The following is a 24385-nucleotide window of genomic DNA, read 5'->3' as shown; positions in this document are numbered from 1 at the left end:
GTGTGAATGGTTCGTGAATTGAAATCGTCGCGACATCGACCCGATTATTCGTAGAGCAAATATATACACGTGCACCGCTATTTTATGGAATGTCTCTTGTGCAATATTGTGGCGACAGGTTACGACGTTTGCACCGGCAATTGAGGCTACATAGCGGGAAAGGTTGGAATACTCGAAAGCACACCTATGCGATGATAGTCGTTAAAAGCGAAGTTAAGAGTTACTTTCGTCGCGGTGATCGTACATTGAAAAAAAATTATACTAAATTTTAATAAAGCATTTGTTTGAATGGTGCCAATTAAATATTTACTAAATACAAAAATATATTTATTTAATACAAGAACCATCAATTAGATTTAATTATCACTTCTTTTTATTAAATAAATATTTATTTACCGTAAAAATTTACTGTAAATGTTTATTTGACATTACTCAGATAGATATTTATTAAAATTTAATATATTTTTTGTCAGTGTGCATAGTTGGATATAACAAAAACTAAAAAAACAACCCAATTCCTTGAGTTAAATAACATTTTGTTATTTTTAACTTCCATATATGTTAAAATTTAAATCAATCCATTTCTGTGATTAATTGCTTAATTTCAAACGACGTCCATATTAACGTATATATATATTATATATATGTATTTAGTACAAATAAACTAAATCTGAGTCAAATTTAATACACTTTTTTAAGTTAAATTTTTTAATTTCACTGTTTTAGTTAAAATAACAACATATTGAATATAATTAAGTATGATGACAGTTTATAGAAACGATTGAAAATAAATTTAATTGTATAGAATTTAACATTATATCTAATTTAAGTTATTCAGGCCCAGTCTCACCAATATAATTAACATTAATCTCGGTTTAACTTATTACTTATCTTTTCCTAATCCTTAGAACTACAAAAAAGATAAAATTAAGTTGAATCGAGATGAAAATTAATCTATAATAAATGAGGTAAAAATGGACATTAGATGTTTTTTGAAAGAAGAAGACAACGCGTTAAATCTAACAATAAAACTACTTACAATCCAAAGTGATCTCTTGATAAGTCTGGCATAATCATGGAATGATTTTGGTGAAGTATCTAAAAATTTAGTTACATACAAATCTGAAAATACTTTTGTTAGACCATAAATAATTACGTCGAAATTAATTAAACGTAAAAATTCTCAAGTATACTGAACAATGTTGCCAAAAGTTTGATATTCTAGCAACCAATTTAAACGTCCAAGATAATTATTTGGACAACAAAATTATCCAACAAAATTATTTTCAGATCTGTATCTAGCTAAATTTTTAAATATTTCAGTAACTCTATTCTGTTTATGTATAGTAATACTAATGATGCAACTCTGTACTGATTTACGGATTGTTCATTTTGTATCGCGTACGTGATAATTATGAGAATGAGTGTAACTCGTAATTACGAGACAAGGCACGGGCGAATCATGTAATAACGTGGTGAAAACCATTTTCGGTGCTACGACCGGTGCGAATAACCGAGTGCAATTACCAAGTGCATGAGAGGTTGCATTATTACCCCTTGACCCATCGCGATCTTTTGGCCCCGCCAAGCTCGGTTATTGACCGATCTGGATCATACTCATTATTACGCTTCAACGGCCTGTCGTGAAAATTACTACCCATTGCGATTGCATATAATACGCGTGATATTATATACAATATATTTGAAATATTAAAGATCCCTCTAAAACTATACAGTGAGTACAAAAAGTATTCGTGCAGAGAAAATATTTTTTAAAAAAACTTTTTATTTTTAAAAATTAAATATTATCCAGCGAGAAATGAGTTATCAAATTGATGTCGAATTGATATCGATACGATGATTTCAACATCAATTTGACGTCAATTCGATGTTTAATTGATAATCATTTCTTGCTGGGTAATTAACAATTTATTCATAAAGTATAAAATAAACTGTATGTTTCTTAAAATTATACCAAAAAATATATACCAAAAAAGATGTGTATTAATTAGAAAATCATCTGAAAAATAAGCGAAAATTAAAAATTCCATTGTTTGAATGCTCAAAAAGTGTTCGTACGGTCGAGAAATTTAGTTAATAAAATTAGAAATACATGCGAAGTTCATTTGTATATGTTAGAACAGAATATATTCATTGTATAAAATTGCTAATTAATATTTATTTTCCACAAATAAGACATTTTTTAAAATAAAAAATTCTTTGTACGAATACTTTTTGCTCTCACTATATACAGGGTTGGCCATATTCGACGGAAAGATGTTTTTTTTTTCAATCATGGGAAAGAGATGTTAGATCGAGTAACGACGTTTCCCATGATTGAAAAAAAAACATCTTTCCGTCGAATATGGCCAACCCTGTATATTTCTAACCAGGATTGGAAAAAAGTTACTTTATAAAAGCAATCTGTTAGTGTTCTTTTTTCTAAAAAGTAACTTTTATTAAAAAACTAACGATATTACAATTTCCGATATTACAATTTACTTTCTTACTAAATTTTGATTACCAACATGATGAAAAAAAAAACTCGTTTATGCATGTTTTAGACGTACGAAGTAACGATAAAAATAACAATTATATTCATTATCGTTACTCAAAAAAATATAACTGCGTATCATTAACGTTACAGATAAGGAAATGTATGTGAAAAAAGGAATTGTAATGGTAACGATGTCATTAAATCGCCAAAAAATCCGTAATATTAAGTATAATGTTCGAAGAACGCTAATTTTTAATAAATCAATACGTTTTAATAATGTTAAACAAAATATTCTATTTTGTATGGATCTATCTCACTCCTTAAAATTTATATCAGTATATTGATTAATAAGAGACGTACGACTTTAAATTCATTACTAGACCTTCATTATATGCCAGAAGTTCCAAGAAACACGGAGATGATTTCCTCGACGAAGACCGTAACCGATATTTCTCCCTTATTGTACTTTGTAATTATCGTCCTTTGTACGAAGTCCGTTAGCTTAAAGTCGCGCGGAAGCATTTTCTCTTCTTTATTTCTCGCGTGCTTGCGGCCGACGATGCGGCAGGCGATATATTTTACGCGCGTCGGACATTAATCAGAGAGCCACGACCGCATTTTTGTGCGCGGTTGGGTCCCGCGATTTTCAGAAGGAAACTCCTTCCTCCCGAGAACGTGTCCTGCACGAGCGTGTGTGAAGAAGAAATCCCAAAGAAACTTCGGGACGGACGTATCTTGCGAGAGCGCGGCATTAATCAACGAGGTTCAACATTGTCTCGTTTTTTACAACGAAGTGCTCTCTCGAGCGACCGACGGTTTTGCGTGTCCACCGGCGTGTCCATAAAGGGAAAAGAGAGGAAACGGTGGCATGTTACGATCCTTTTGCGAAATTCGGCAGGGGAGGGGATTATCTTTTACACGAGGATAAATTAATGATACCGCGCTAACTCGAGTTTTTCTTATCCGATGAGAGACGAGGGAAATATATGCCACGTTCTCGCGAAAGTTGAGTTATGAGAAAATATAATTGCCCCAATATAATCGCTGAGAGGACAAATTATTATTTGCATGGGATCGCTTTTATGGACAATTCAATAGTCTGATCATTTTCGGAGATCAAATTGCGAAAGTGACAAAATTTTACTCCATAAAGATTTGTCAAATTATTAATATTGTTCATGTGTTTCATTAACAATTATTTAAAAAAGTTATTATCTATTAAAATTTAATTACGACAATTAATGTTGAATATTGGTTTAATGCCTTTTTTTCTTCTTAAGGAGCTGATCATCTTATTGTAAAAAAAATAGAAAACTTGAAAACTGAAAATCGTTCGAAATGAAAAATTAGATTAACAATTTCGTCTCACGCTTCGTTAATAGGCATCTCCAATTCGGTTATAATTATGTAATATATAACAATGGAAAACTCACAAATAGAATACCGTCAATGGCAGATTACAACAGAAAAAGTCTCGACAACTCAGTGGCTTGAGAAATGACGTCGTTCGTCGTGGCGTCGCTCTTTATTTACGGTATTCTCGAATTGCAATAAAACGCCTCTTTGTAGCGCATCCAGCTCGCCACCGCGGCGACAAAGAGAAAAAGGATTGCGTATCAGTCTACGTTTCTCGGCGGGCAGCAACGACGCTGGCGACGACAACGACAACGACGACACGATGGTTCCTTCGGAGAGATGCAGTCCTACCGCTTTTTTCCCGTTACCACTGTTGAGACGCGTTCCCGCTTTGTCTGCTCGAATGGAAATTAGATCCGCTTCTCATTTCTCCTCATTCTCTCGTGCCATCCGATGTGAGCGTGCAAGATACATCCGGGGATTGATGAAAGAATGAGGACTTTTATCTCCGACGACATAAGCAGATTCCGTTTGAAATCTTCATTTCAGTCGGAATTATGCTTCGCGGTAGTCTCGTGCCTTTGTTAGACGATGCTTCCGAAATTATTTCGATTCGCGCTTTATTTCGATTTCCCGAATAATGCAGTTCAGTAATAACTTAGGTTTACCAATTTAGAACTTATTATCGCGAATAAGAAGAGTATTACTAAATAATGAATCCAAAACATGCTTGCATTATAACCTAACCTAATCTAATCTAACAGAATCTAACCTAACCAAACATAACCTAACCTAACCTAACCTAATCGAACCTAACCGAACCTAATCGAACCTAACCGAACCTAACCGAACCTAACCTAAACTAACCTAACCGAACCTAACCTAACCTAACCTAACCTAACCTAACCTAACCTAACCTAACCGAACCTAACCTAACCTAACCTAACCGAACCTAACCGAACCTAACCTAACCTAACCTAACCTAACCTAACCTAACCTAACCGAACCTAACCTAACCTAACCTAACCTAACCTAACCTAACCTAACCTAACCGAACCTAACCTAACCTAACCTAACCTAACCTAACCTTGGGTTAGAGTTAGGTTAGGTTAGGTTAGGTTAGGTTAGGTTAGATTCGGTTAGATTCGGTTAGGTTAGGTTGTAATGCAAGCATGTTTTGCATGTATTATTGCGTAATCGTAATGCAAATAAATTACGAAAGGAAATAACTAAAATAAATAGTTAAAATAAATAGCTAGTATTCTAAAAATTAATTAGAGAAACATTTTTTAATACAAAAATGAACTCGAATGAGATTTACTGTTTCGCCAGTTTTCCCGCACTTTTTTCACCTTTATTTATTTTTTAATTTGAATTTTATTATTTGTTATTAGAAATGCTCACATCGCCAAACCCAATAACCTATTCATTGTAATGAATTATACATATTTACACGAAAATGTCACAGCCTCAATAATTTTTAAATTATAAGCAAACAAAATTGGGCAACGGTTGTCATCACGGTTGTCGTCACAGCTGATTATAAGTATAAATAACTCATATGTTACGTGTTATTTATACTTATAATATGATTAATTAAGTATTCAATTTCGATATATCTTATCGTTTTAAATTATATAAACACAACATGTCAACAATACAGATGGATAAGTTATGAAAGATTGGAATAAGATTGATGTGTTATAATAAATACTATTAAGAATCATCACTACATTAAATTAATGAATTATATCACGTATGGTTCTATGTCTTTTTCATTTTTATTTTTTTTTTTTTGCGAAATTTGTAATTGATAAAATAATTGAATATTTTTTGTATTTTATACTATATAGTTTATATATTATATTGTATTTTATATATTTACAACTTACAATGTTTAATCCTAAATAAATATAGAAAAAAAAGCTTTTATTAAAAAAAATATTCAATAGAGGGAAAACAAAAAACATAAATATAATAATAGAACGAGAGATGAGAGAGATAGAGAGAGAGAGAGATAAAGAGAAAGATTTTTCCCGACTTTATAATAATAATATATTATTTTATTTCGTATAAATATAACATTATAGATAAGTCTTGATTTACATCCACCGTGAGATATAAATACCATAAAGAAAATAAAATTAAATAAAATCTTTATATTCGACACTTTTAATTTTATTTTGTACAATTTTATTTTCTTCGCCTTTTTTTTTATTTTGCATCAATATTTATTTGAGCATTAAATTTGAAAATTTAATTATTCAAAAATTAAAATTGTTACAACATTTTATACTTTATATATTAGGTGTTGGAATTAATTCGTAGCGTTTTACAAGTGATGGGAAGTACTTTCATTAATGTATTTTTTAATGCTCATGTGAAATAAATAACATTCTTTCATTAAAAACGCTACGAATTAATTCCAACACCTAATAGTAGTCTCAATTGCTGAAAATCTTATATGCAATTTGTACTTATGTGTTTCTATTAAATAATAACACATCACAATAAATGAATACATTGATCGTTAATACATCGTGAGAATAAGTTTTATTCTGTTATATGTATAATTAATTGATTGACACTCATACAATTCAGGGTTAAACATTTGTACCAATCTTTCAGGCCCATTCCAAAGCAATGGATTTGTGAGATGCTATATGTTACTTATATTTACTAACAATATATATTTCACAGATCCAGTATCTCACATAGTAATCAAAAAAGAATTCATCACTCACCGATCCAATGCGCAGCAACAGAGTAATGACGTAATTACATTGGATCTGTAACACACGATATAAAAATCAAATTATATACATATCAAGATAACTAATATTTCGTAGAATAAATTTATTGCTCGCAATAAATTCGATCGATTGTTCAATTCTATTCTATAAATATATTTATTTTTATGCGAAGATTTTTCTTTCTTTCTTTTTTAAGTATAAAGTTTTATTTAAATTTTATAATTGGAACTCTTTTCAGAAGCAAATTACATTTAACACGATGCAAAATTTAAAGTACGAGGTACGAGATATAATCGAATAACAATGTAATCCGAGGAATTACAGTCGTTATCGAATATCGATATAAAATAATAAATTATATTATATAACTTTCTTTTTGCATCCTGAATGGAACGAGATTGCATGAAAAGAATCAAAGCAAAAGTTCTATGCATTTAATAGAAAAAATTTCCAAATTTAATATTATTTCTATAGATTTACTATAAAATAGGATTAATATATAGGAATATCATGTTTATTATTAATAAAGAAATATTTTACTCTTAAATGAAAAATTCTTAAATCTAGAATAAAATAATCTTGGATATCGATTTCGTGCCAACATCGTGCGTTGTAAAGATTTATTCTAAATGTATGTGAAAATATGTAAACTTAAATTTATGTGTTACTCTCGTTAAGATAATAAGTCAACTTAATTCTTTAATTCTTTAATTGTTTAATTCGAAAAAAAAGAAAAAGAATTATTGATCTAATTTTAATATTGTTTTACTCTCTTTTACACTGCATAAGATTAAGTATTGAGAATATTGTCTCTCTCGTTATCAAAAATTTTTTCTAATAGGACAACATTTCATAATTCCGAAGACATAATTTTGTTTTTTTACTTTTAAAAATCTGTTCTACAATATGCTTTTTATTTCTTGTTTCTTGCCTTTTTGTTATTTTTTACATCTTTTTGCTTCTTATTTTTTATCGCCCAAGATAAAAGTTAACGAACTTCGAAAGAAACAAGAAATACGTAGCAAAAAATACAATTGTTGATAAAACAGTTGTAAAGAACAAAAAAGCAAAAAGTAAAAAACAAGAAACAGAAAACAAAGAGCACATTGTAAAATAGGCTTAAATTATCTTATCAAATCATCCGAATTCAGAGGGAAGAATAAAGATTAATTTATAATAAGTAAGAAATAATGCATAAATAAATAAATTATTCACCACATGGTTATATTCCATTATCGCCCGATGCCTCCTCCTCCTCTCAGATTTCTTCGTTGCACACACACACACACACACACACACACACACACACACACACACACACACACACACACACACACACACACACACACACACACACACACACACACACACACACACACACACACACACACACACACACAGAATATATTCGTAATTAATAGTAGACTACTTAATAGTAGAAATACTATTAATTACGATCACATACGTATTGATCACTCAGAACACGATAATCACACGACACTTTGCATAGCACTCTCGGCATTAATCATATGCAAGATTCAATCTCGCGAATCGTATAAAATATTATTGACAAACATCGATAAGCATAGACAGACGTAATAGATACAGCGAATTCGTTGCTATTGAAGCATCGATTGAATACACTCAGTGCGCATGGATGCACATTAAAGCCGTTGTGCATAGTTTGAAGTAAAAATACGTGTTTAATATAAATATTAAAAATGGATTAAATCATAAAATCCTCAATACATTTTATTGTGCTGTTAAATAAAATCTTTATTTTATAATTCGAAATATTTGCATTTTTAAGCAAATTAAATCAGGGTACAGCGGCTTTAATATGCATTAGTGAATTCCAATCGAATTTACTAATAGATTAAGCATTCGTTAACCTTAGTACCTGTGCTTTTGTTAAAAAAAGATCTTCAACTCGATATTCTCTTGGAAAAATTTACTTTAGAGAACTTAAAAAAAAATACTTAAAATTTACTGTAGAGAAAACCTAAGAAATAAATTTGAACACTAAACTTTTCTTCAAAGTAACTTTTAAACTTACTTAAGATCATCTGAAAGAAACTAACGTGCCGATTATATTAAAGCATCCTTGAAAAACTTTAAAAATTTTATGTTTTTTGGCTTAACCATTAACACACTTTAAATTCACTCAAAGTTTTTAAAGTAAACTCTTAATTATTTTTAAAAATTTTAACTTCGTTAAAAGTTTTTAAATTTTCTCACGTGCTCTCTCTCCCTCTCTCTCTTTATATAATTCTAGCTATCTCACTCTTTCTAAACGAATAATGACAATTTCATAGGAATGCGCAGTCTATTCTTATTACGTCTGTGGTGATAAACGATCGATACAATGACAGCTTGCCATTATCACAATCAGTTGCAACGTGAAAGAGCCCAGTAAATCGCTGTCTCTTCGACATGCTAACAACACTCAATTATAAATCGTTTATCGTGAAAGTAACTCGTCGCGCAAGCCTATGAATGCTACAACTAAGAAATTGATTGTATCTCGATAAGTGATAATGAAGTGAAATACGGAACGGTCGCATGGCTTGTCATGCCGGATTGAGTTCGGCGAACGAATGATAAGACAATGGAGTGACGTCAAGCACATAAGCAGTGAAGCCGCGCGCGGTAACCAAACAAAACAAATTCCGAGGCCAAGTGTCTACTGGCCGTTAACGTTTCGGAAAACGTTTTACCAAATCAAAACAAATTTCAAGGCCAAGTGTCTACCGGTTGTTAAGGTTTTGGAAAATATTTCGTGCTTCAGTATTCATAAATATTCCCTATTCTTTTTCTTTTCATTTTTCAATATTAACTATGATAATTGAATATCATGTACATTTCGCGCATTTTACGAAGTTATGTATTCGATAATTTGCGTACCATTTCTAATTCTCAAAGTAATTATTTCGCGAATTACACTTAAACAAAGTTTCATTTTTTCTTAAATTTAAATTTTTATTAAGTGAAGATTTTAACATTTTAATTAAATGATCCAGGCGAAAGAAATAAAAATATAAATTTTTATTAAATGAGGATTTTAACATTTTAATTAAATGATCCAGGCGAAAGAAATAAAAATATAATTGCAGAGGGTTAAATACGTAAAAATTGAAAAAATTCAATTTCCGATTTCTATTATGATAAAAACTCGTTAAAGATTTTACTAGTGTGCAAAAGTTTTTTCAAACTTTTATATAATCCAGAATAATAAAAAAATATCTTCTGTGGATCTCAATATTCTCAATGCATCATTCCGCGAATTATGAAAATTTTCATATTGCCAGTGGAGGATTAATAATTCAACGAAAAATTCGAAGCGCGAGATACAATCGAATCAAAATATAATCAGAGAAATTATATAATCGTTGATATTCATATTATTCCTTTTACGTCTCGAATGGAGCAAAATTTTATAATCATTTAAAATATATCGAAGGAAATGTTTTATAATATTTCATAATTTCATTCTTCTTGACGATATGATAACTCAACAATGTTGCGGGTACTACGATAACTATATTTGTGTTGGAATTAATTTGTAGTATTACAATATACAAGCGATATAATATCGATATGATTTTATTTTGAAAAAGCGTTGGAATATTTCGCCGTAATGTTGACAATGTTATTTTTTTAAATTAACTTAATTAATGCATATTTTAATTAATATAAATTAAATAAATCTTATAGACTCTGCGTCAATAATTGTGTTATAAATTTTAATATCAATTCAAGATTTTAAATTAAATGTTATAACTCTTGTTCATTTCCGACTTTGAGAATATTGAAATATACATAATTTAATGACGTTCTACATCAAATAAAATCATCATATATATATATATATTATTGATTATTATATTTTGTTTGGCTGTGCTTCGCATACGTTGTGCAAATTACGACATAATTAAAATTGTGTTTTCACGAGTGTTGTATGTATTGTGTGTCACGAAAAAGTCTGAGAGGAGACCTGAGAGACATCAAGCGACGGCAGAGCAATTGTAGTTGCAATTGCTCTGCAATGCATTTTATTATTTTCATTATTTATTATTTTCTGAATTAATTGACATTCTCTTTTCTATTTGCCTTTTTAAAATTAAGAAAAAAAAATTTGTATTTAAATCTTTTATAAAAGTTTATGTTTATGAAGGAAACCTCTCTCTAAAAAATAATGTAGTTAGAATTTTATTAGGTGTTGGAATTAATTCGTAGCGTTTTTAATGAAAGAATGTTATTTATTTCACATGAGCATTAAAAAATACATTAATGAAAGTACTTCCCATCACTTGTAAAACGCTACGAATTAATTCCAACACCTAATATTTTATAAGTTATTGATAAAAATAAAGAATTCTTAATGTATGCAATTTATTATTTTCTGAAATATTAATATAATTATTATGGAAGCTGCTGTAATGTGAATTTTATATCTGTTATAGATTTCTCTTGCTCAACGTAGTTACTACATAATTAACTCTGCTGCGGTGCATCGTATTGGGTGAATACTTTTTTTATTTCAATTTGCATGAAATAATGGATTTGTGAATGCAGATAAATATAACAATTCGCGCGCAGATATATTGTCTTGAAATGAATAGACTGATAAGAACAAATGTTTAACTGAACTGGATATACAACTGTCTGTCGATCTATTCAGGAATGCATACAACTCACAGAATAAAGTTAGTAATTATTATTCAAATCATTCTTACTTACTAGCACATTTTAATGGCATATTAAATAATGAAATATTAATTACGAAGTACACATAAAGTGTATTCAAAATCTATAAAAAATTAAAATTCCTAGATAAAAAAGAAAAAACTATCCCAAAATATATTTTAAGCAGAGTTTAATCAGTCTATACTTTAGAGTTATACATTGTAAAATGTAAGAATGCAGTGCTCATAGATTTTTTTCAACAAGCATATAAAAAATCGAAAATAATTCATCCGCGTAATGTACTTTAAATAATTTATTTAACAAAAAATGTTTTAATAATTATCAAATATTTTTATAAGCCGTCAATTTTGTTCTAATTTTTCTAATAGTCTATGCATTTATTCTGATATTTATTCTGATAATTTATATTATTTATTATTATATCTTATATTATTTAAAATAATTATTTGAAGCATAATTATAATTGTATTAAAAATCTTATTCAGAAATTGAAGCGGAAAGAAATCCTTTTCCTGCACAAATGTTACAATATGCTTTTACTTTTCTACATTTTATTTTGGAATAGAGAGATACTGAAGATTATTTTTGTTGATGTATATTTTTTGCGATTATTTTTTGATAACATTTTTTATTTCAATCTATTTGCGTCGATCTATTTCGACTATCTACATGACAATAATGCAATTACATTCGCATCATTGAACAAACTGCATGTCGACTGCACTGCTTTACCGTAAGACGAATTTACGAAATTTATTTCGCTAAAAGAGGAATGGATAGATATTGAACGTGGAGCTTCGGGTCATAGAGGATGAACTCTTTTATGGAACGCGCTGGTCGGATACACGGCGGTAGAAAAAGAGAATAGGAAGTGATTGCATTTCACTTTATGATCAAAGTGAATCTTTGTGATCTCCCATACTCGTTTTCGTACTTTGTTGGTGCGATCAGACCGAAAAGTGAAACGTGTTCGCGATTAATTGTAGTTGACGGAGCTGACGTTTTCGCGGAGAACAATTTAAAAGACGAGTTCTTAAAATGTCGAGTCTCATTAAAAAGGATTAATTTCTATTTTAACATGGAAGTTAAAAATAAAACATGTTATTCTCTATAAAGGGATTGGGTTACCATTACTCTTTTAGTATTAAACGTCTTAAAAATTTAATTATTTTTACTAGTTTTATTTTAAGATACCTTAATTGATTCAGAATTAATAATACAAAGAGCCTCGAACCACTTAAGATTACAAAAAAAGATAGAGCGAAGAATAAAAAGAGGGTAAAATGGAGAAAATATATAATCTTCTTTTGTTAAGGAAAAAGAGAAAGCGATTCGTTGGCGCAGACTGGACTTTCGATTAAGCCATTCAGTCGGTGTAATATACCGTGTTAATATAGTACATCTCGTCTAGACGGCAAGGGCCGTTCTAGCCGGTTGAAAAGTTACCTCGTCATGTTGCGAATTCCTGCGGGAAGGACTAGGAAGGAACGGAGATGAATGAGTTCGGAAGGTATATAATCCCTGCAACTCTCTCGGTGGTCTCTTACCTGAAAATGAAAAAAGGATGGTCGTAATTGGGATGATAAACGGAGAAGGATGCCGGATTTTGTAAAAATTGAAGTTTAAAACTAGACTCTTATTTCACTATTTAATTAGTTGAAAAAGATTAACTTTAGAACGCTATCGCGCGTAAATTTGACGTGGAAATGAACGAGGTTATTGAACGCTAAGCTATGTCTTTAATGGTCAGTATTGTAATAGAGAGCGTGATAAGCAATTTACATTTTTATATTATATTTTATCGACAAGTACATATCAGATTTACTGTTACTAGTATTTATACTAGTAGTGTGAATATACTATTAACCATGAATAGTAGTAGTGAAATTAACAGTATTAACAGATAGTTTTATTTTTCGATTCAAATATTTTCTCTACTTGTAGCTACACAAAAAAAAAGGAAAATAAAATAATTATGTAGAGAACTTAAGTTTGATAAGCAATGCTGCAAAAAGTTTTGACATGGTAATTTTAATAATCCAAGCAAAATTCTAATTATTTTCAAATTTGTGTTTAGTTAAATTTTTAGGTACTTTAGAAAACCATTCTTTCTGTATAAATATTTTATCATTAAAAGTGTGAAATGTATAAAAATCTTATGTTAATTAACTAGAAATGGTCTATTTTCTAGGTTGTAAATTTTACGTTTTCAACAACAAGAACAACATATTATTCAATACAATAGTGTTCTAATGTCAAGCATAATTTTCTTCGTAAGAGATATTTCTACTTTGAGAAACTCTGCATTATCCGTTAATTCTACAAATGCTAGATCTATGTGTCGAACATTTAGAGCGCGCGTTCGCTCCGACGACGCACTGTCGTCCCTTAATAACCTGGTTTAATTAAACTCATAGCGGGCGTCGCTTCGATGTTCAATAACCGGTAGTGTTGCGGTGCAACCACCTCAGAAACTAGTGCAAACTCACTCAGGAACGACGTTATCAGAACGGCTCGCGCGAGCGGGACGGAACGGGACGTCGCACAATACATTGTATTCAGCGGACCCGCGTGCGGTGTCAGTGGCATCACGATGTTATATAGCTTATAACAGTCACGGTACATCGAGGTATATTGTACGATTCTAGTCAGTACAGAGGCTGCGCCTGTAATGGTTGACAACAATTCCGTGATGAAGCCTATGAGCGCACGTCGTTCCGTCGTGCTACTGTTGCGCTGAAATATATCTTTTCGGCTCTCCGACAAGTTGGAAAGTTTCTAGTACAATTATCGAGATGTACAGCATCTAAGTAAAAACACTTGGCGGCAGATTGAACGATCACCACTAACGTGGTCTACTTCACTTCCCAGGAAGAACTCGAGGGAATTTATTTTTAAAGTTGGGAAGATTAACTTTTCTTTCTCCCGAGTTCTTCTTCTCGGGAATTTCAGAAGAATACTCCTCTCTCTTTCGTTATCGATTGCTTCTCCACATTCGACATCGGTTCGAAGTAGAAACATCATTCGTGCGTACGAATGATGTTTCTAAAACATCTTCAAAAAAATATCTTCAAAAAGCTCTTTAATGCACTGAGAAATAAATGCTATTGATTCAATTAAAGTTTATATTACAGGCTATCATTATACATAAGTAATTAATTCATGTAAATTTTTATTGACATAATGTAGGCCTTAGTTATTGAAATAATAATTTATGCCTTTATGTCAATAAAAATATATGAATCATTTATGTTAGTGACAACCCGTAATACAGATTTTAATTCATGAATCAATAGCATTTTTTTCTTAATGTATGATAAATTAGTTGATAAATAATTAGGAGCATTCTATGTAAAATTTAATGAATCTTTTTATCCTAGTTCATAAATCGAAATCAAATTAATATTGATTTTTCACAATCGCTGCTTCGTTCGCAGCGATTGCAGAAGATCGTTTTATCAATGTTGCATTGATAAAATGTCGATTCTCTTTAGAAGCTCAATAGAATTTGATATAGATTTATAAATATTGACTTGCAATCTTATTTTCCTAACAATGGATTTTATTTTCCAGAATTAGGTTGTTAATCTAATATCCTCCAACCCTTCAGCCTGGAAGGATTCATACATATATCCACTCGATATATGGGAACCTGATAGTTTAACGCCGAATCAGAACGGCGAACTGCGAAAAATCGCGTATGCGAGGCGCAAATGGAATCGAACCCGGATCTACAGATCGTGAGTCAATCGCATTGAGCGGTGAGCCATTCGGCGCCCCAGAATTTTGCTGAAGTATCAATATGAAGTAAAACTTTAGATACAAATCTGATAATATTTTATTGGACCACTTAAAATAATTTTATAGATTGCTCAAGCTAGTTGCTAGAATATCAAAATTTTTTGTGACATTATTCATCATGCTTGAGTTTCTTAATTATTTTGATCGTCCAACAAAATTATTTTCAGAGATTTATTTCTAGCTAAAATTTTAAATACTTCATTAAAATCGTTCTTCCTGTGTAGATCTAAAATCAATTTTGTTAGATCATTAAAATAATTATGAATGGTCAAGCTGATTGCTAGAATGTCTTTTGGCAGCGTTTGCTCTTTATGCTTGTTTCCTATATAATTATTTTATAATTATTTTTAAAGTAAAAATACTTGGTTTTTGCCGTACTTTGTATTTCACTTCCTCGCTGAGAAGGATTAAAATCTAGAATCGAAAAAATTATTTTCAATTATCTGCATTTATCTAAAAATTTAGGTACAAAGTACGACAAAAACTAAGTACTTTAGCAAAAATCGTTTTTTCCGTGTGTCGTTTATCAAAATGTTTTTTTGTAAAAAAAAAGGCGAAATTCCGTGCGGAACGGAATGCAAACATAAATTTTTTTGGGGATCAACGATTAATCAACCACTCGGTATATCAGAATAGTAAAAGTGATGAATGTTGGATTGGAGCACCCTCGATAGCCTCACCACGAGAAGGCTTTTGATATAGACGCCGTGATACACGGGGACAATGCATGCGTGCATGCGTATACGCAGCCAGCGATCAGGGAGCGCATATGCGCCTTGCATTTCGACGCAGCGTAGACTCGATGCGACAACAAAATTAGCGCTTCCATATCGCCCATCCGCAGCAATATCCATCGACCATTATTCGCCGGTCAGACGATAGTTCGACATAATAACTGTCCATTAGCTTGCCAACGTCGGTACGTAACGCGATTCGATGAAGTATCGCCGTTAATCGAGTTGTGAAATTTACATAAATTGAATCGACGACGATGTATCGGCTTGTTACAAAATCTCTGTGAGCTCAGGGAGAGATTTTTAGAGAAAGAATTGTAAAATTAGATAAATGAATTCTTCGTAACAATCAAATATATTTTTCAATAATAAACACCTTATTTTTCTTAAATTTCTAAAATTTGATATCTAAAGTATATCCCCTTAATAATCTCTATAACATATTTTGGTGTACTATTTTATTAATTTCTAATAAAAATTATTTATTAGAAAATTTTATAAGGATATTTTTTTAAATGCTGAAATTTTAGAAATTAAAAAGAATGAAGAATTTATAATAGGTATATCGATAAATATATTTTATCATTATGGATATTTTAGCACTTGCCACAACGATGATTAAGTTTTACAGGATAACGTTATTTTATATTAACTAAATTTATTTTATAATTTTAACTAAATTTAGTTAATGTATATAAAACAACGCTATTCTATCAGACTTAATCATCGTTGTGAAAAATGATAAAACATCCGTGACAATAAAATATATTTTTTGGTATTTCTCCTAAGCTCCTCCATTCTTCTAAAAGTTCTAAAATTATTATTTAAAAAATATCCTCTTCATAATTTGTACTACACATTTGTTTGTATCGTTTCTCACTAAAATTTTTAAAAAATTGTAATATATATGTACAATTTTAATATATATATATATATATATATATATATATATATATATATATAATATATATATATATATAATAACGCTATCTCCTATTAAACTTAATCATCGTTGTGACAGTTAGTTTCTTTTTTTAAAAGTATGATTGATATGCTCTGTCCCAGCACTCGTGACCATTAAATGATCGATGTCCACCCATCAACAGCCCGAACAGAATAACTCTGTTTTTCTATTACACTTGTAACGCATAGGGTGGAGTAATCGTGTCTACACGCCCTCGTATTTTACCCACATGAATTCTCTTTCGAGCATAGCGAAAAAATATATCACAAAGAACAGTGTACCATTAATTTTTAAAACGTATAACGTTATTCACCAATATTATTTTAAAAGAAACATGATCAGTTTAATAAATTTCTTATCGAAATATAAAAAGTCTAGCCATAATAATTTTGTTATATATTATATGTTTATCATTTCATAAAAGACAGAATATTTCAATATTAAATAAAAAATATAATTTTTATGAAAGCACGTTGAAAATAATTCGTATATTGAGATTTTAAAAACGTTAATTTCAGTTTTAATTATTCAAAAATCCATGCACAAAAGCATTTAAATTAGCAAGTAGAGATTTGCGAGAGAAATATGGTCTTTTCAGCGCTATTAGCGGTTTTACAATCCTCGAGAAATGTCATAATGATGCAGGTGTGATACTTCTATTCATGTTCCGTACCTCATTAGTCTGTTTCAGAAAACTCGTCGAAACAGCTAGAATTCATGAAAAGGGAAGACCAGTGTGTCTCGCACAACGTGTACAAAGCTGATCTCTGACTTAAATAGGTTAACGTGTTCCCTGAATATTACATAATGTATTATTTATTCATAAATTTAATAAATATATCTTTATATGTGCTAACGTAAAAATCACTTATTAAATTATATTTTATAATTACGACTCATAACACATATACTCGAGACTGAATTCACACATGAGCAAGTTGAAATTGTGACTGCCACAAATACCTTAAAGAAATTTATAATGATATTAAATAATTCATAATAATATAAAATTATTGTAATTATAATAATTTATAATAATAAAATAATTCCGTTTAATAATATAATAATACAATGATTTGAAATATATAATATTCAATAATTCTGTGTAATAACATAACAATTTATAATAATACAATAATTCCAATAATATAAAAATTAAAATAGTATTAAATATAATTCTGCAATAAGATTGGTTGTTCTCGTTATTGTTGGAAACGAAAATCTCAAACTTATACTCGATTTGAGATTAAAATACTTTATATTTACTATTATTTAAGTGCGGAAGAAAGTTCGTTAAATAGTTTAGAGTATACAAATCAATTTAGATATATCATTGTATACTCACGCGCGACCATTTGGAAAAATAAAGAGTAAACGAACATGATATATATCGACATTGATAAATTTGATCAATTTCGCATCCTCCCAGATTGCTTTCCCTCGATTAGGGCATCGTATCCTTTCACATTGTATTCTTTTAGTCTGATCACTGCGTGTGTTGAGCTAGATCAGTGTCAATATAGCATGAGATGCTTTGACACCCGTCTTTTAATCACGAAGAGTAAAAAATGCGGCAATACGCGAACCGAGAAATCAATTATCACGGCAGAATATAATTAGGTTTCTATCTGTGACGTAGATAAGTGAGCCACGCGGTGCTAATAACACTAATTGTACCGGCGGCTGGTGCTTCATTAATTAAAAAGCTTACCCAGTCGACAACCAAGGTAGAGGATATTTTAAGTATCATTCTCGCGATATGAAAATATGTATATCGAGCGATGTTATTCACTTTTATAAACATGCCTGTGTATTCGTTTTGCGGAAATTTAGATGAGTATGGTGAATTATAAAACTTTCCTTTGATTATCTTAACATGATATTAAATGCAAATACTTGCATCTATTGAGAAACAATTCCTTTCCCTTAGCATGTGAGCATTATCTCTAATCCTTCATTACTCGTGTGGAGTTCATTCCAGTCTTATAAATTCGCTAAATATATAAATGTTATTTATACACATTATATTTAGCTCAAATTGTGTCATACTAAAAAAAATTGCATTTAATTTTATCTAAAGAATGTATGGAATATTATTAATTTTTATTAATTGTAAATCATTAAAGAGAACAATAAAAATTAAGATGTAATAACGTCAGAAACACTCCAATAACACGCTAATAATTACATAAAAATAAAAAAAAATAACGAGTAATATAAAATTAAAAAACTCTCTTGCGATATTTTCAGTCAATTTTTCAAATTGACGAAAAAATTTCACTGTACGACTAGAGATTCAAATTGAAAACTTCTGACTTCCTTCTAATACGAATTAAAAGGAATTGGAAATGGGATATCATAATGTGGGGTGGAAAGAAAAAAGATCGCGCAAAGATCGTGCGAAGGTTACTGAAAAAATACCATCGTTTATTTTCTATTAAAATTATAATTCTTACGTCCTATTAGCGAATTAAACAGCAAACGGGCTCTCGTCAGCCGAAGAACGCATCGTCGCCGGAGCCCTCGGGCGTGCAGTTCTGTAGCAACGACGCCGGATTCGCCATGTCGCTGACGACGTCGCCATTACCGGCGCGCGGGGGTTTCACATCTTGGCCCTGTGAGGAAGCGTCGTAGATTCCACGACCTGCGGTCTGCTGCTGCTGTTGATTTTGCGAGTTGATTTCGTTGTAGACCAACTCCTGGATCTTGAGACGAACAAACATCTGCCTATCGAGCGGCAGGCTTCTCAGGGGATTTCGTACGCTCATGAGAAAGTGGTAGGTGTCGTCCTCATCCTCCGGACCGATCGCCAGCCTCTTCTGCAATGATTCATATCGCTTTCGATCCACTTCCACGCCGTAATCATTTTCGATCGCGTCCATTAGCGCTCGTTTCCGACTGATTATCTTGTTCATCTTTGGCGGCGGCATCACCTGATGCAGGCCGTCATCGTTGGATAGCAATGACTGGCAAGAGTCACCGTCCAAGTCATCGAACTGAGTCTCCTCGTGGCCCTCAAGAATGTCGATCTGCGGTTCGATCTGCGTGCCATCCGGCGAAGAACGCATCCCGACCGCACTAACGCAGTTTTGTGACAGAGCGCAGCCGATCACCCTTGAGTTCATTTGGTCCCGCAGGAAGAATAGGCTCTTGAACCAGACCCATTTGGAGTCGTGCTCGGTGCCGCCGATACCGTCGCATTTACCCCGGTAGGTCTTTTTCAGCTCGTTTCGAAAGTTGTCGCGTAGATGTTTCCATTTGGACTTGGCGACATCCGCTGGAACAGAGCGATGATCACGTCTTTACGTGATTCAGAAAGAGCGATCGATAATGAACGTATGATGACTTTAAGCAGAACAACAGGTCACGATAATGTCAAACTGACTGAAAAAAAGTGTTTAATAATCATTTTGGAGCCATTTTGATGTCATCATGACTTTTTGTTCCGCTCGGATATTACCTACTCCAAAAACTCGAAAACTGTATCCTTAATATTCCTTTTCTGCCAAAATTTAGCTGCCACTCGTTAAACTCTTTAATTTAGTGACGAAATGTTAGAAAATCAAATATACGCAAAAATGATAAGAGTCCAGAAAAAGGTTTATTCAATTCAAAGAAATGTTACTTTAAGGAAAAAATTTCTTTGATTTTAACGTCATTTCTTTGATTTGAATATAATTTTGTAAAATCAAATAAATTATTTTATTTTAATTTCAAATCAAAGAAATTTTTTTTAACCGTATAACAAAGAAACCTTTCTCTGTATACATAAAAAAATATAAATTAAAATCGCTACGTTTCGTGTCATAATTCTAATCAGAATAATACGTATTTGTGGCAAAGGATCTATCGAATTCGATTTATTCATTTTCATCATTTCGGCATATCTAAGCAATTTTAATTTAACTACTCTCGCGTGCTTCGTCAAACAAGTATCTGCATTCTTGTCCAGAGTATTGTTCTACAATCGGCATTACTTTCGATTGTCGTGACAGACGTGTTTGCATTCCGCGCGCACGTGCTACCGCGAGCAATCGCGTTGTACGTACACATGTACGTACATACATCTTCGGGAAAAAAAAGGGAAAAAAAGGCGATTCATGCCAGAGTCCGTCGTGCGGTATCGACGTGCAACCTGGCGGAGATCCGCGTGAACTAGCAGTCTATCTCTCTGGCCGGCCTCTCCTTTCGCGAGCTATCGACCTTCCAGAGACGAGCGTGGTTCCAATGAGCGGTCCGCGTTCGCGTTTGATTTGGTGGCCGCCCGGGTCCGCTCCGCAATCGCGGCGACCCGTTCGATCCTTCACCTCTCCTTCTCTTTCTCTATTTCCTTCTCCATCTCATCACGCCTTCGTCTTTTGATTCATATTACGCATAACGAGATATCTCGAACGACCTCAGGGTCGCGAAGCTCAACAATCATATGAACATCGTACAAACCAATCGACGTACCCAGCGAATCCCACCCACCCATCGAGCGGTCAACCAATCTCGCGGACCAGCAACCAACGACTGCACACGTGCGTGGCAACACGTACACGCAGAATACTATATATATTACAGAGAAATACAGGGACGAGAAATACATTGAGCGGGGGTGAAGAGGAAGAGCATCATCCGTCGATCCAGGCATATCCGAGGCCGGGGAGGATCCTTATACTCACTCGACACCTCGCATGCCCTCGCGATCTCCCGCCACATCTTCAGTATGACATCGCGGTTGTGGTAGTTGACATTCTTCTGGTCCCAGATCGCGGGCCTCGCGTGCACCTCGTTGATTAGCCGCTGCAGGTCCATCGTCATCGCGCTTCTACGTCCGCCGGCGTTGCATCGCCGTGGCGAGCGTTTGCCGGCGCGTCGATTGAGAAGCGTGACGCCGGCGGTGGTGCCGACGGAGGAGGCGGCCGCACGCGTGCCGCTTCCTCCGACGCGTAGCTGCTGTTGAGCCTCCCCACCGGCCGCGATGTGTTGCTCGCCGTGGAGGCGGCTCCTCAGTTTATCGACCCGCGCCGCCGCTGGGTCTGTTCCAGCGGTGGATGCGTTCGCGGCAGCGGCGGCGTCAGCGTTAGGCTCGAGGACGACGACAGCGTCGGCGGTGGTGGCGACGTCGGTCGCGGTGTTGTCTTCGGCTACGGCGACGCTACTTGAAGTGGTAACACCACGGGATGTGACCACGACGGCGACGGCAGGGACGTCGTCGTTGCTTATAACAAGTCGCTGACGCCTCCTCTTCTTCTTCTTGCGTCTCGCGACGCGGCAGGTGGCGGCGGCGGTCGAGGAGGTAGTGGAGGTGGTGGTAGTAGCTACGGAGGCAGCGGTGGCAGTGACAGCGGCAGCGGCAGCGGCAGCGGCGATGCTCGCGGCGGAGCCGAGCCGAGCGGACGAGCGTAAACGGGACGAATCCAGGGCTATATCCTCGTCGGCTCGTGCGCGCGTGTCGTCCATGCACGCGCGCGGGCCAGTAGGAAAGGACGCGGCGTACACACGCGGCAAGATATACGTAGACGGTGATTAACGAAGATAACAAACAATAATGACGACGATTACGATTGATGGTTGATTGACGCTGACGACGCGCGCCAAGGATAACAACGGACTTTCTCTCTCTCTCTCTCTCACTCTCTCGGTTCTCCGCGTCTGCTCCGGACGGCCAGGCAGAAGAGAGTACGAGCAAAGAGGAAAACGGAGCGGAGTACTGAAGTAGTAAAGCGGAGAGAAACGCGCACGCACGCACACACACGCTCCGGCGGTGTGGTGCTACTCGCGCGCGTCGCGGCCACCGCGGGGCCTTCGGCTCCGCTCGACCCCGGTGCTCGGTCCCGCTCGGCACCGCTCGGCGCGGCTCGACCCAACTCGATTCGACTCACAATCAGCGCGTCTCCGCGCGGCTCCGCGCGGCGCGGACAACGCGTTGCATCGCCTCGCCTCGCCTCGCCTCGCCTCGCCTTGCCTGTCTCTCGCGCGCGCGCACGCGAGAGAGAGAACGCGCGTGGTAAGGGGCAGGCGGAGGGAAGCGGGTTGACGCCGAGCGAGTAAACCACCACTGGCGCGGGCGCTCGAAAGAGCGAGCAGGGGCGGAGGTACACGCGAGCCTCGAGCGGATAACCAATGGATCGACGATGATATTAGGACACTAATTGGAATATTCGTCGAATCGAATGCAATTCGATAAAAACTACTCTCATGGCTGAAACTACTCTCGTCAATAGATAGCATTGGTTACGTTCAGCGGAGAAACTAATCAATTAGCGTTTAGTGATTCTTTAGTATGATTGGTTTCTACACTTAGATCCAGCAAAGGGCTAAAGGCAGAAACTAATCGTGTTAAAGAATTACTAAACTCTAACTAATTAATTTTCTCTGATAAACGCAATCATTGATTGTACTGAAACAATCATGTCGGTAGTCAGGAATCGATAATTCATCAACTCCTTGTGGCATAGCTGTTTTCTCTAATAGCTTCCTGTTGAACATAAACATAAGCAATAACGTTACATCAATATAATTTCCTGCTCAACAATGGATCTGTTATACATAATATATGTGTTATATTACATTTGTATTAAATGGGAAATTATAATATTGATATAATTACTGTTATTGTTAGTTTGGGTTTGGCTGATACAGATCGGGGTATTTATAGTCCATTCTTATTTTATAATCAAATAATGTCTTAAGATGTTAATACGATTCTGTGACTGGTATTTAGTTCTTATTTTAAGACTATTTTATGTAAAGATACTAATCTCAAGATACTAATGTGATTCTCTTGCCAGTATTCATAATCAGGCCTTATATTTAAAGTTTTCTTAAGTTTATCTTTAGATATTCAATAGCCAATAAGAGAATCTGAAGATAAATTTAAGAAAGATTAATGCCCAGTTCAGCCAATGGAATGCAGATTTCAGATAGGACCAATTAGAACTGGTAACTCTATTGGTTGAATTTTAGGATTTTAGGATTAAGACCTAAGCATAAACCAAGCATTAAATATAAGGATTGGCTATGAATATGGGCATCTGATTAGTTTATAACATCTTAATCCTTAGTTCATATGATAAGGTCATTCATTCACAATAAGGTCCTGGTATTTCTTTTCTTTGAAATAGGAACACTTGATTAAATAATGCCTAGATAACATTAAATCACAAATGCAGGCATAAGACGTCTTAGGTCCGCATTTTGGGCATAATATTGTCTGGGTGATCTCTATTTTTTTTCTTTTTTTTTTAATACACGACCTTACAAATATATAAGAATCATTTAATAATTTTTATACTTCTAAATGTGATGAAAATTAACTCATGAATGATCCATCATATATATTAAGGATTAAGATTGTACTATTTAAGATTATGTACTTACGAAGGTCTTATTAATATAAAAATTGACGATAAATATCGGCTTTAATCTTACAGCCTCTAGAATTTAATAGAAAGGAATTACTTTCTCAGAATATCAATATGTGCATGTGTGTATGTGAGAGACAATAAATCTCTTTATTTTTTAAGAAAATAACTTTTTTTCTCTTGTTTCATTGAAACTTTCGCATTTTGAATTACTATTTTACACT

The 24385-nt window shown here is 33.7% G+C and overlaps 2 protein-coding genes across 5 annotated transcripts in view; both read right to left on the bottom strand.

Annotated features, from left to right (window-relative positions):
- LOC105149556 (hypothetical protein) overlaps positions 1–24385 on the bottom strand; it is a 165690-nt gene that overhangs the window by 105806 nt on the left and 35499 nt on the right. For 2 of the 4 annotated variants that reach the window (XM_087411996.1, XM_087411997.1), the window contains one exon: positions 6598–6642. The gene's annotated coding sequence lies outside the window, so the exon portion shown is untranslated. Of the gene's footprint in view, positions 1–6597; positions 6643–7821; positions 8510–12759; positions 12861–24385 lie in introns of those variants that run through there. The other 2 variants (XM_087411999.1, XM_087411998.1) reach the window with 2 other exon arrangements.
- LOC105149557 (uncharacterized) lies at positions 19219–22594 on the bottom strand. The gene is made up of 2 exons (XM_011062058.2): positions 21477–22594; positions 19219–20089 (listed from the first exon to the last, which is right to left on the bottom strand). Exons 1-2 carry the CDS (start codon positions 22255–22257, stop codon positions 19305–19307), a joined length of 1566 nt encoding a protein of 521 aa, XP_011060360.2. The 5' UTR covers positions 22258–22594; the 3' UTR covers positions 19219–19304.

The sequence above is a fragment of the Acromyrmex echinatior genome, chromosome 12 (assembly GCF_024713525.1).
Source record: "Acromyrmex echinatior isolate Ae372 chromosome 12, ASM2471352v2, whole genome shotgun sequence".
Lineage (NCBI taxonomy): Eukaryota > Metazoa > Arthropoda > Insecta > Hymenoptera > Formicidae > Acromyrmex > Acromyrmex echinatior.
Note: the sequence above shows the minus strand (reverse complement) of the source record. Positions and strands in the feature narration are given on the sequence as shown.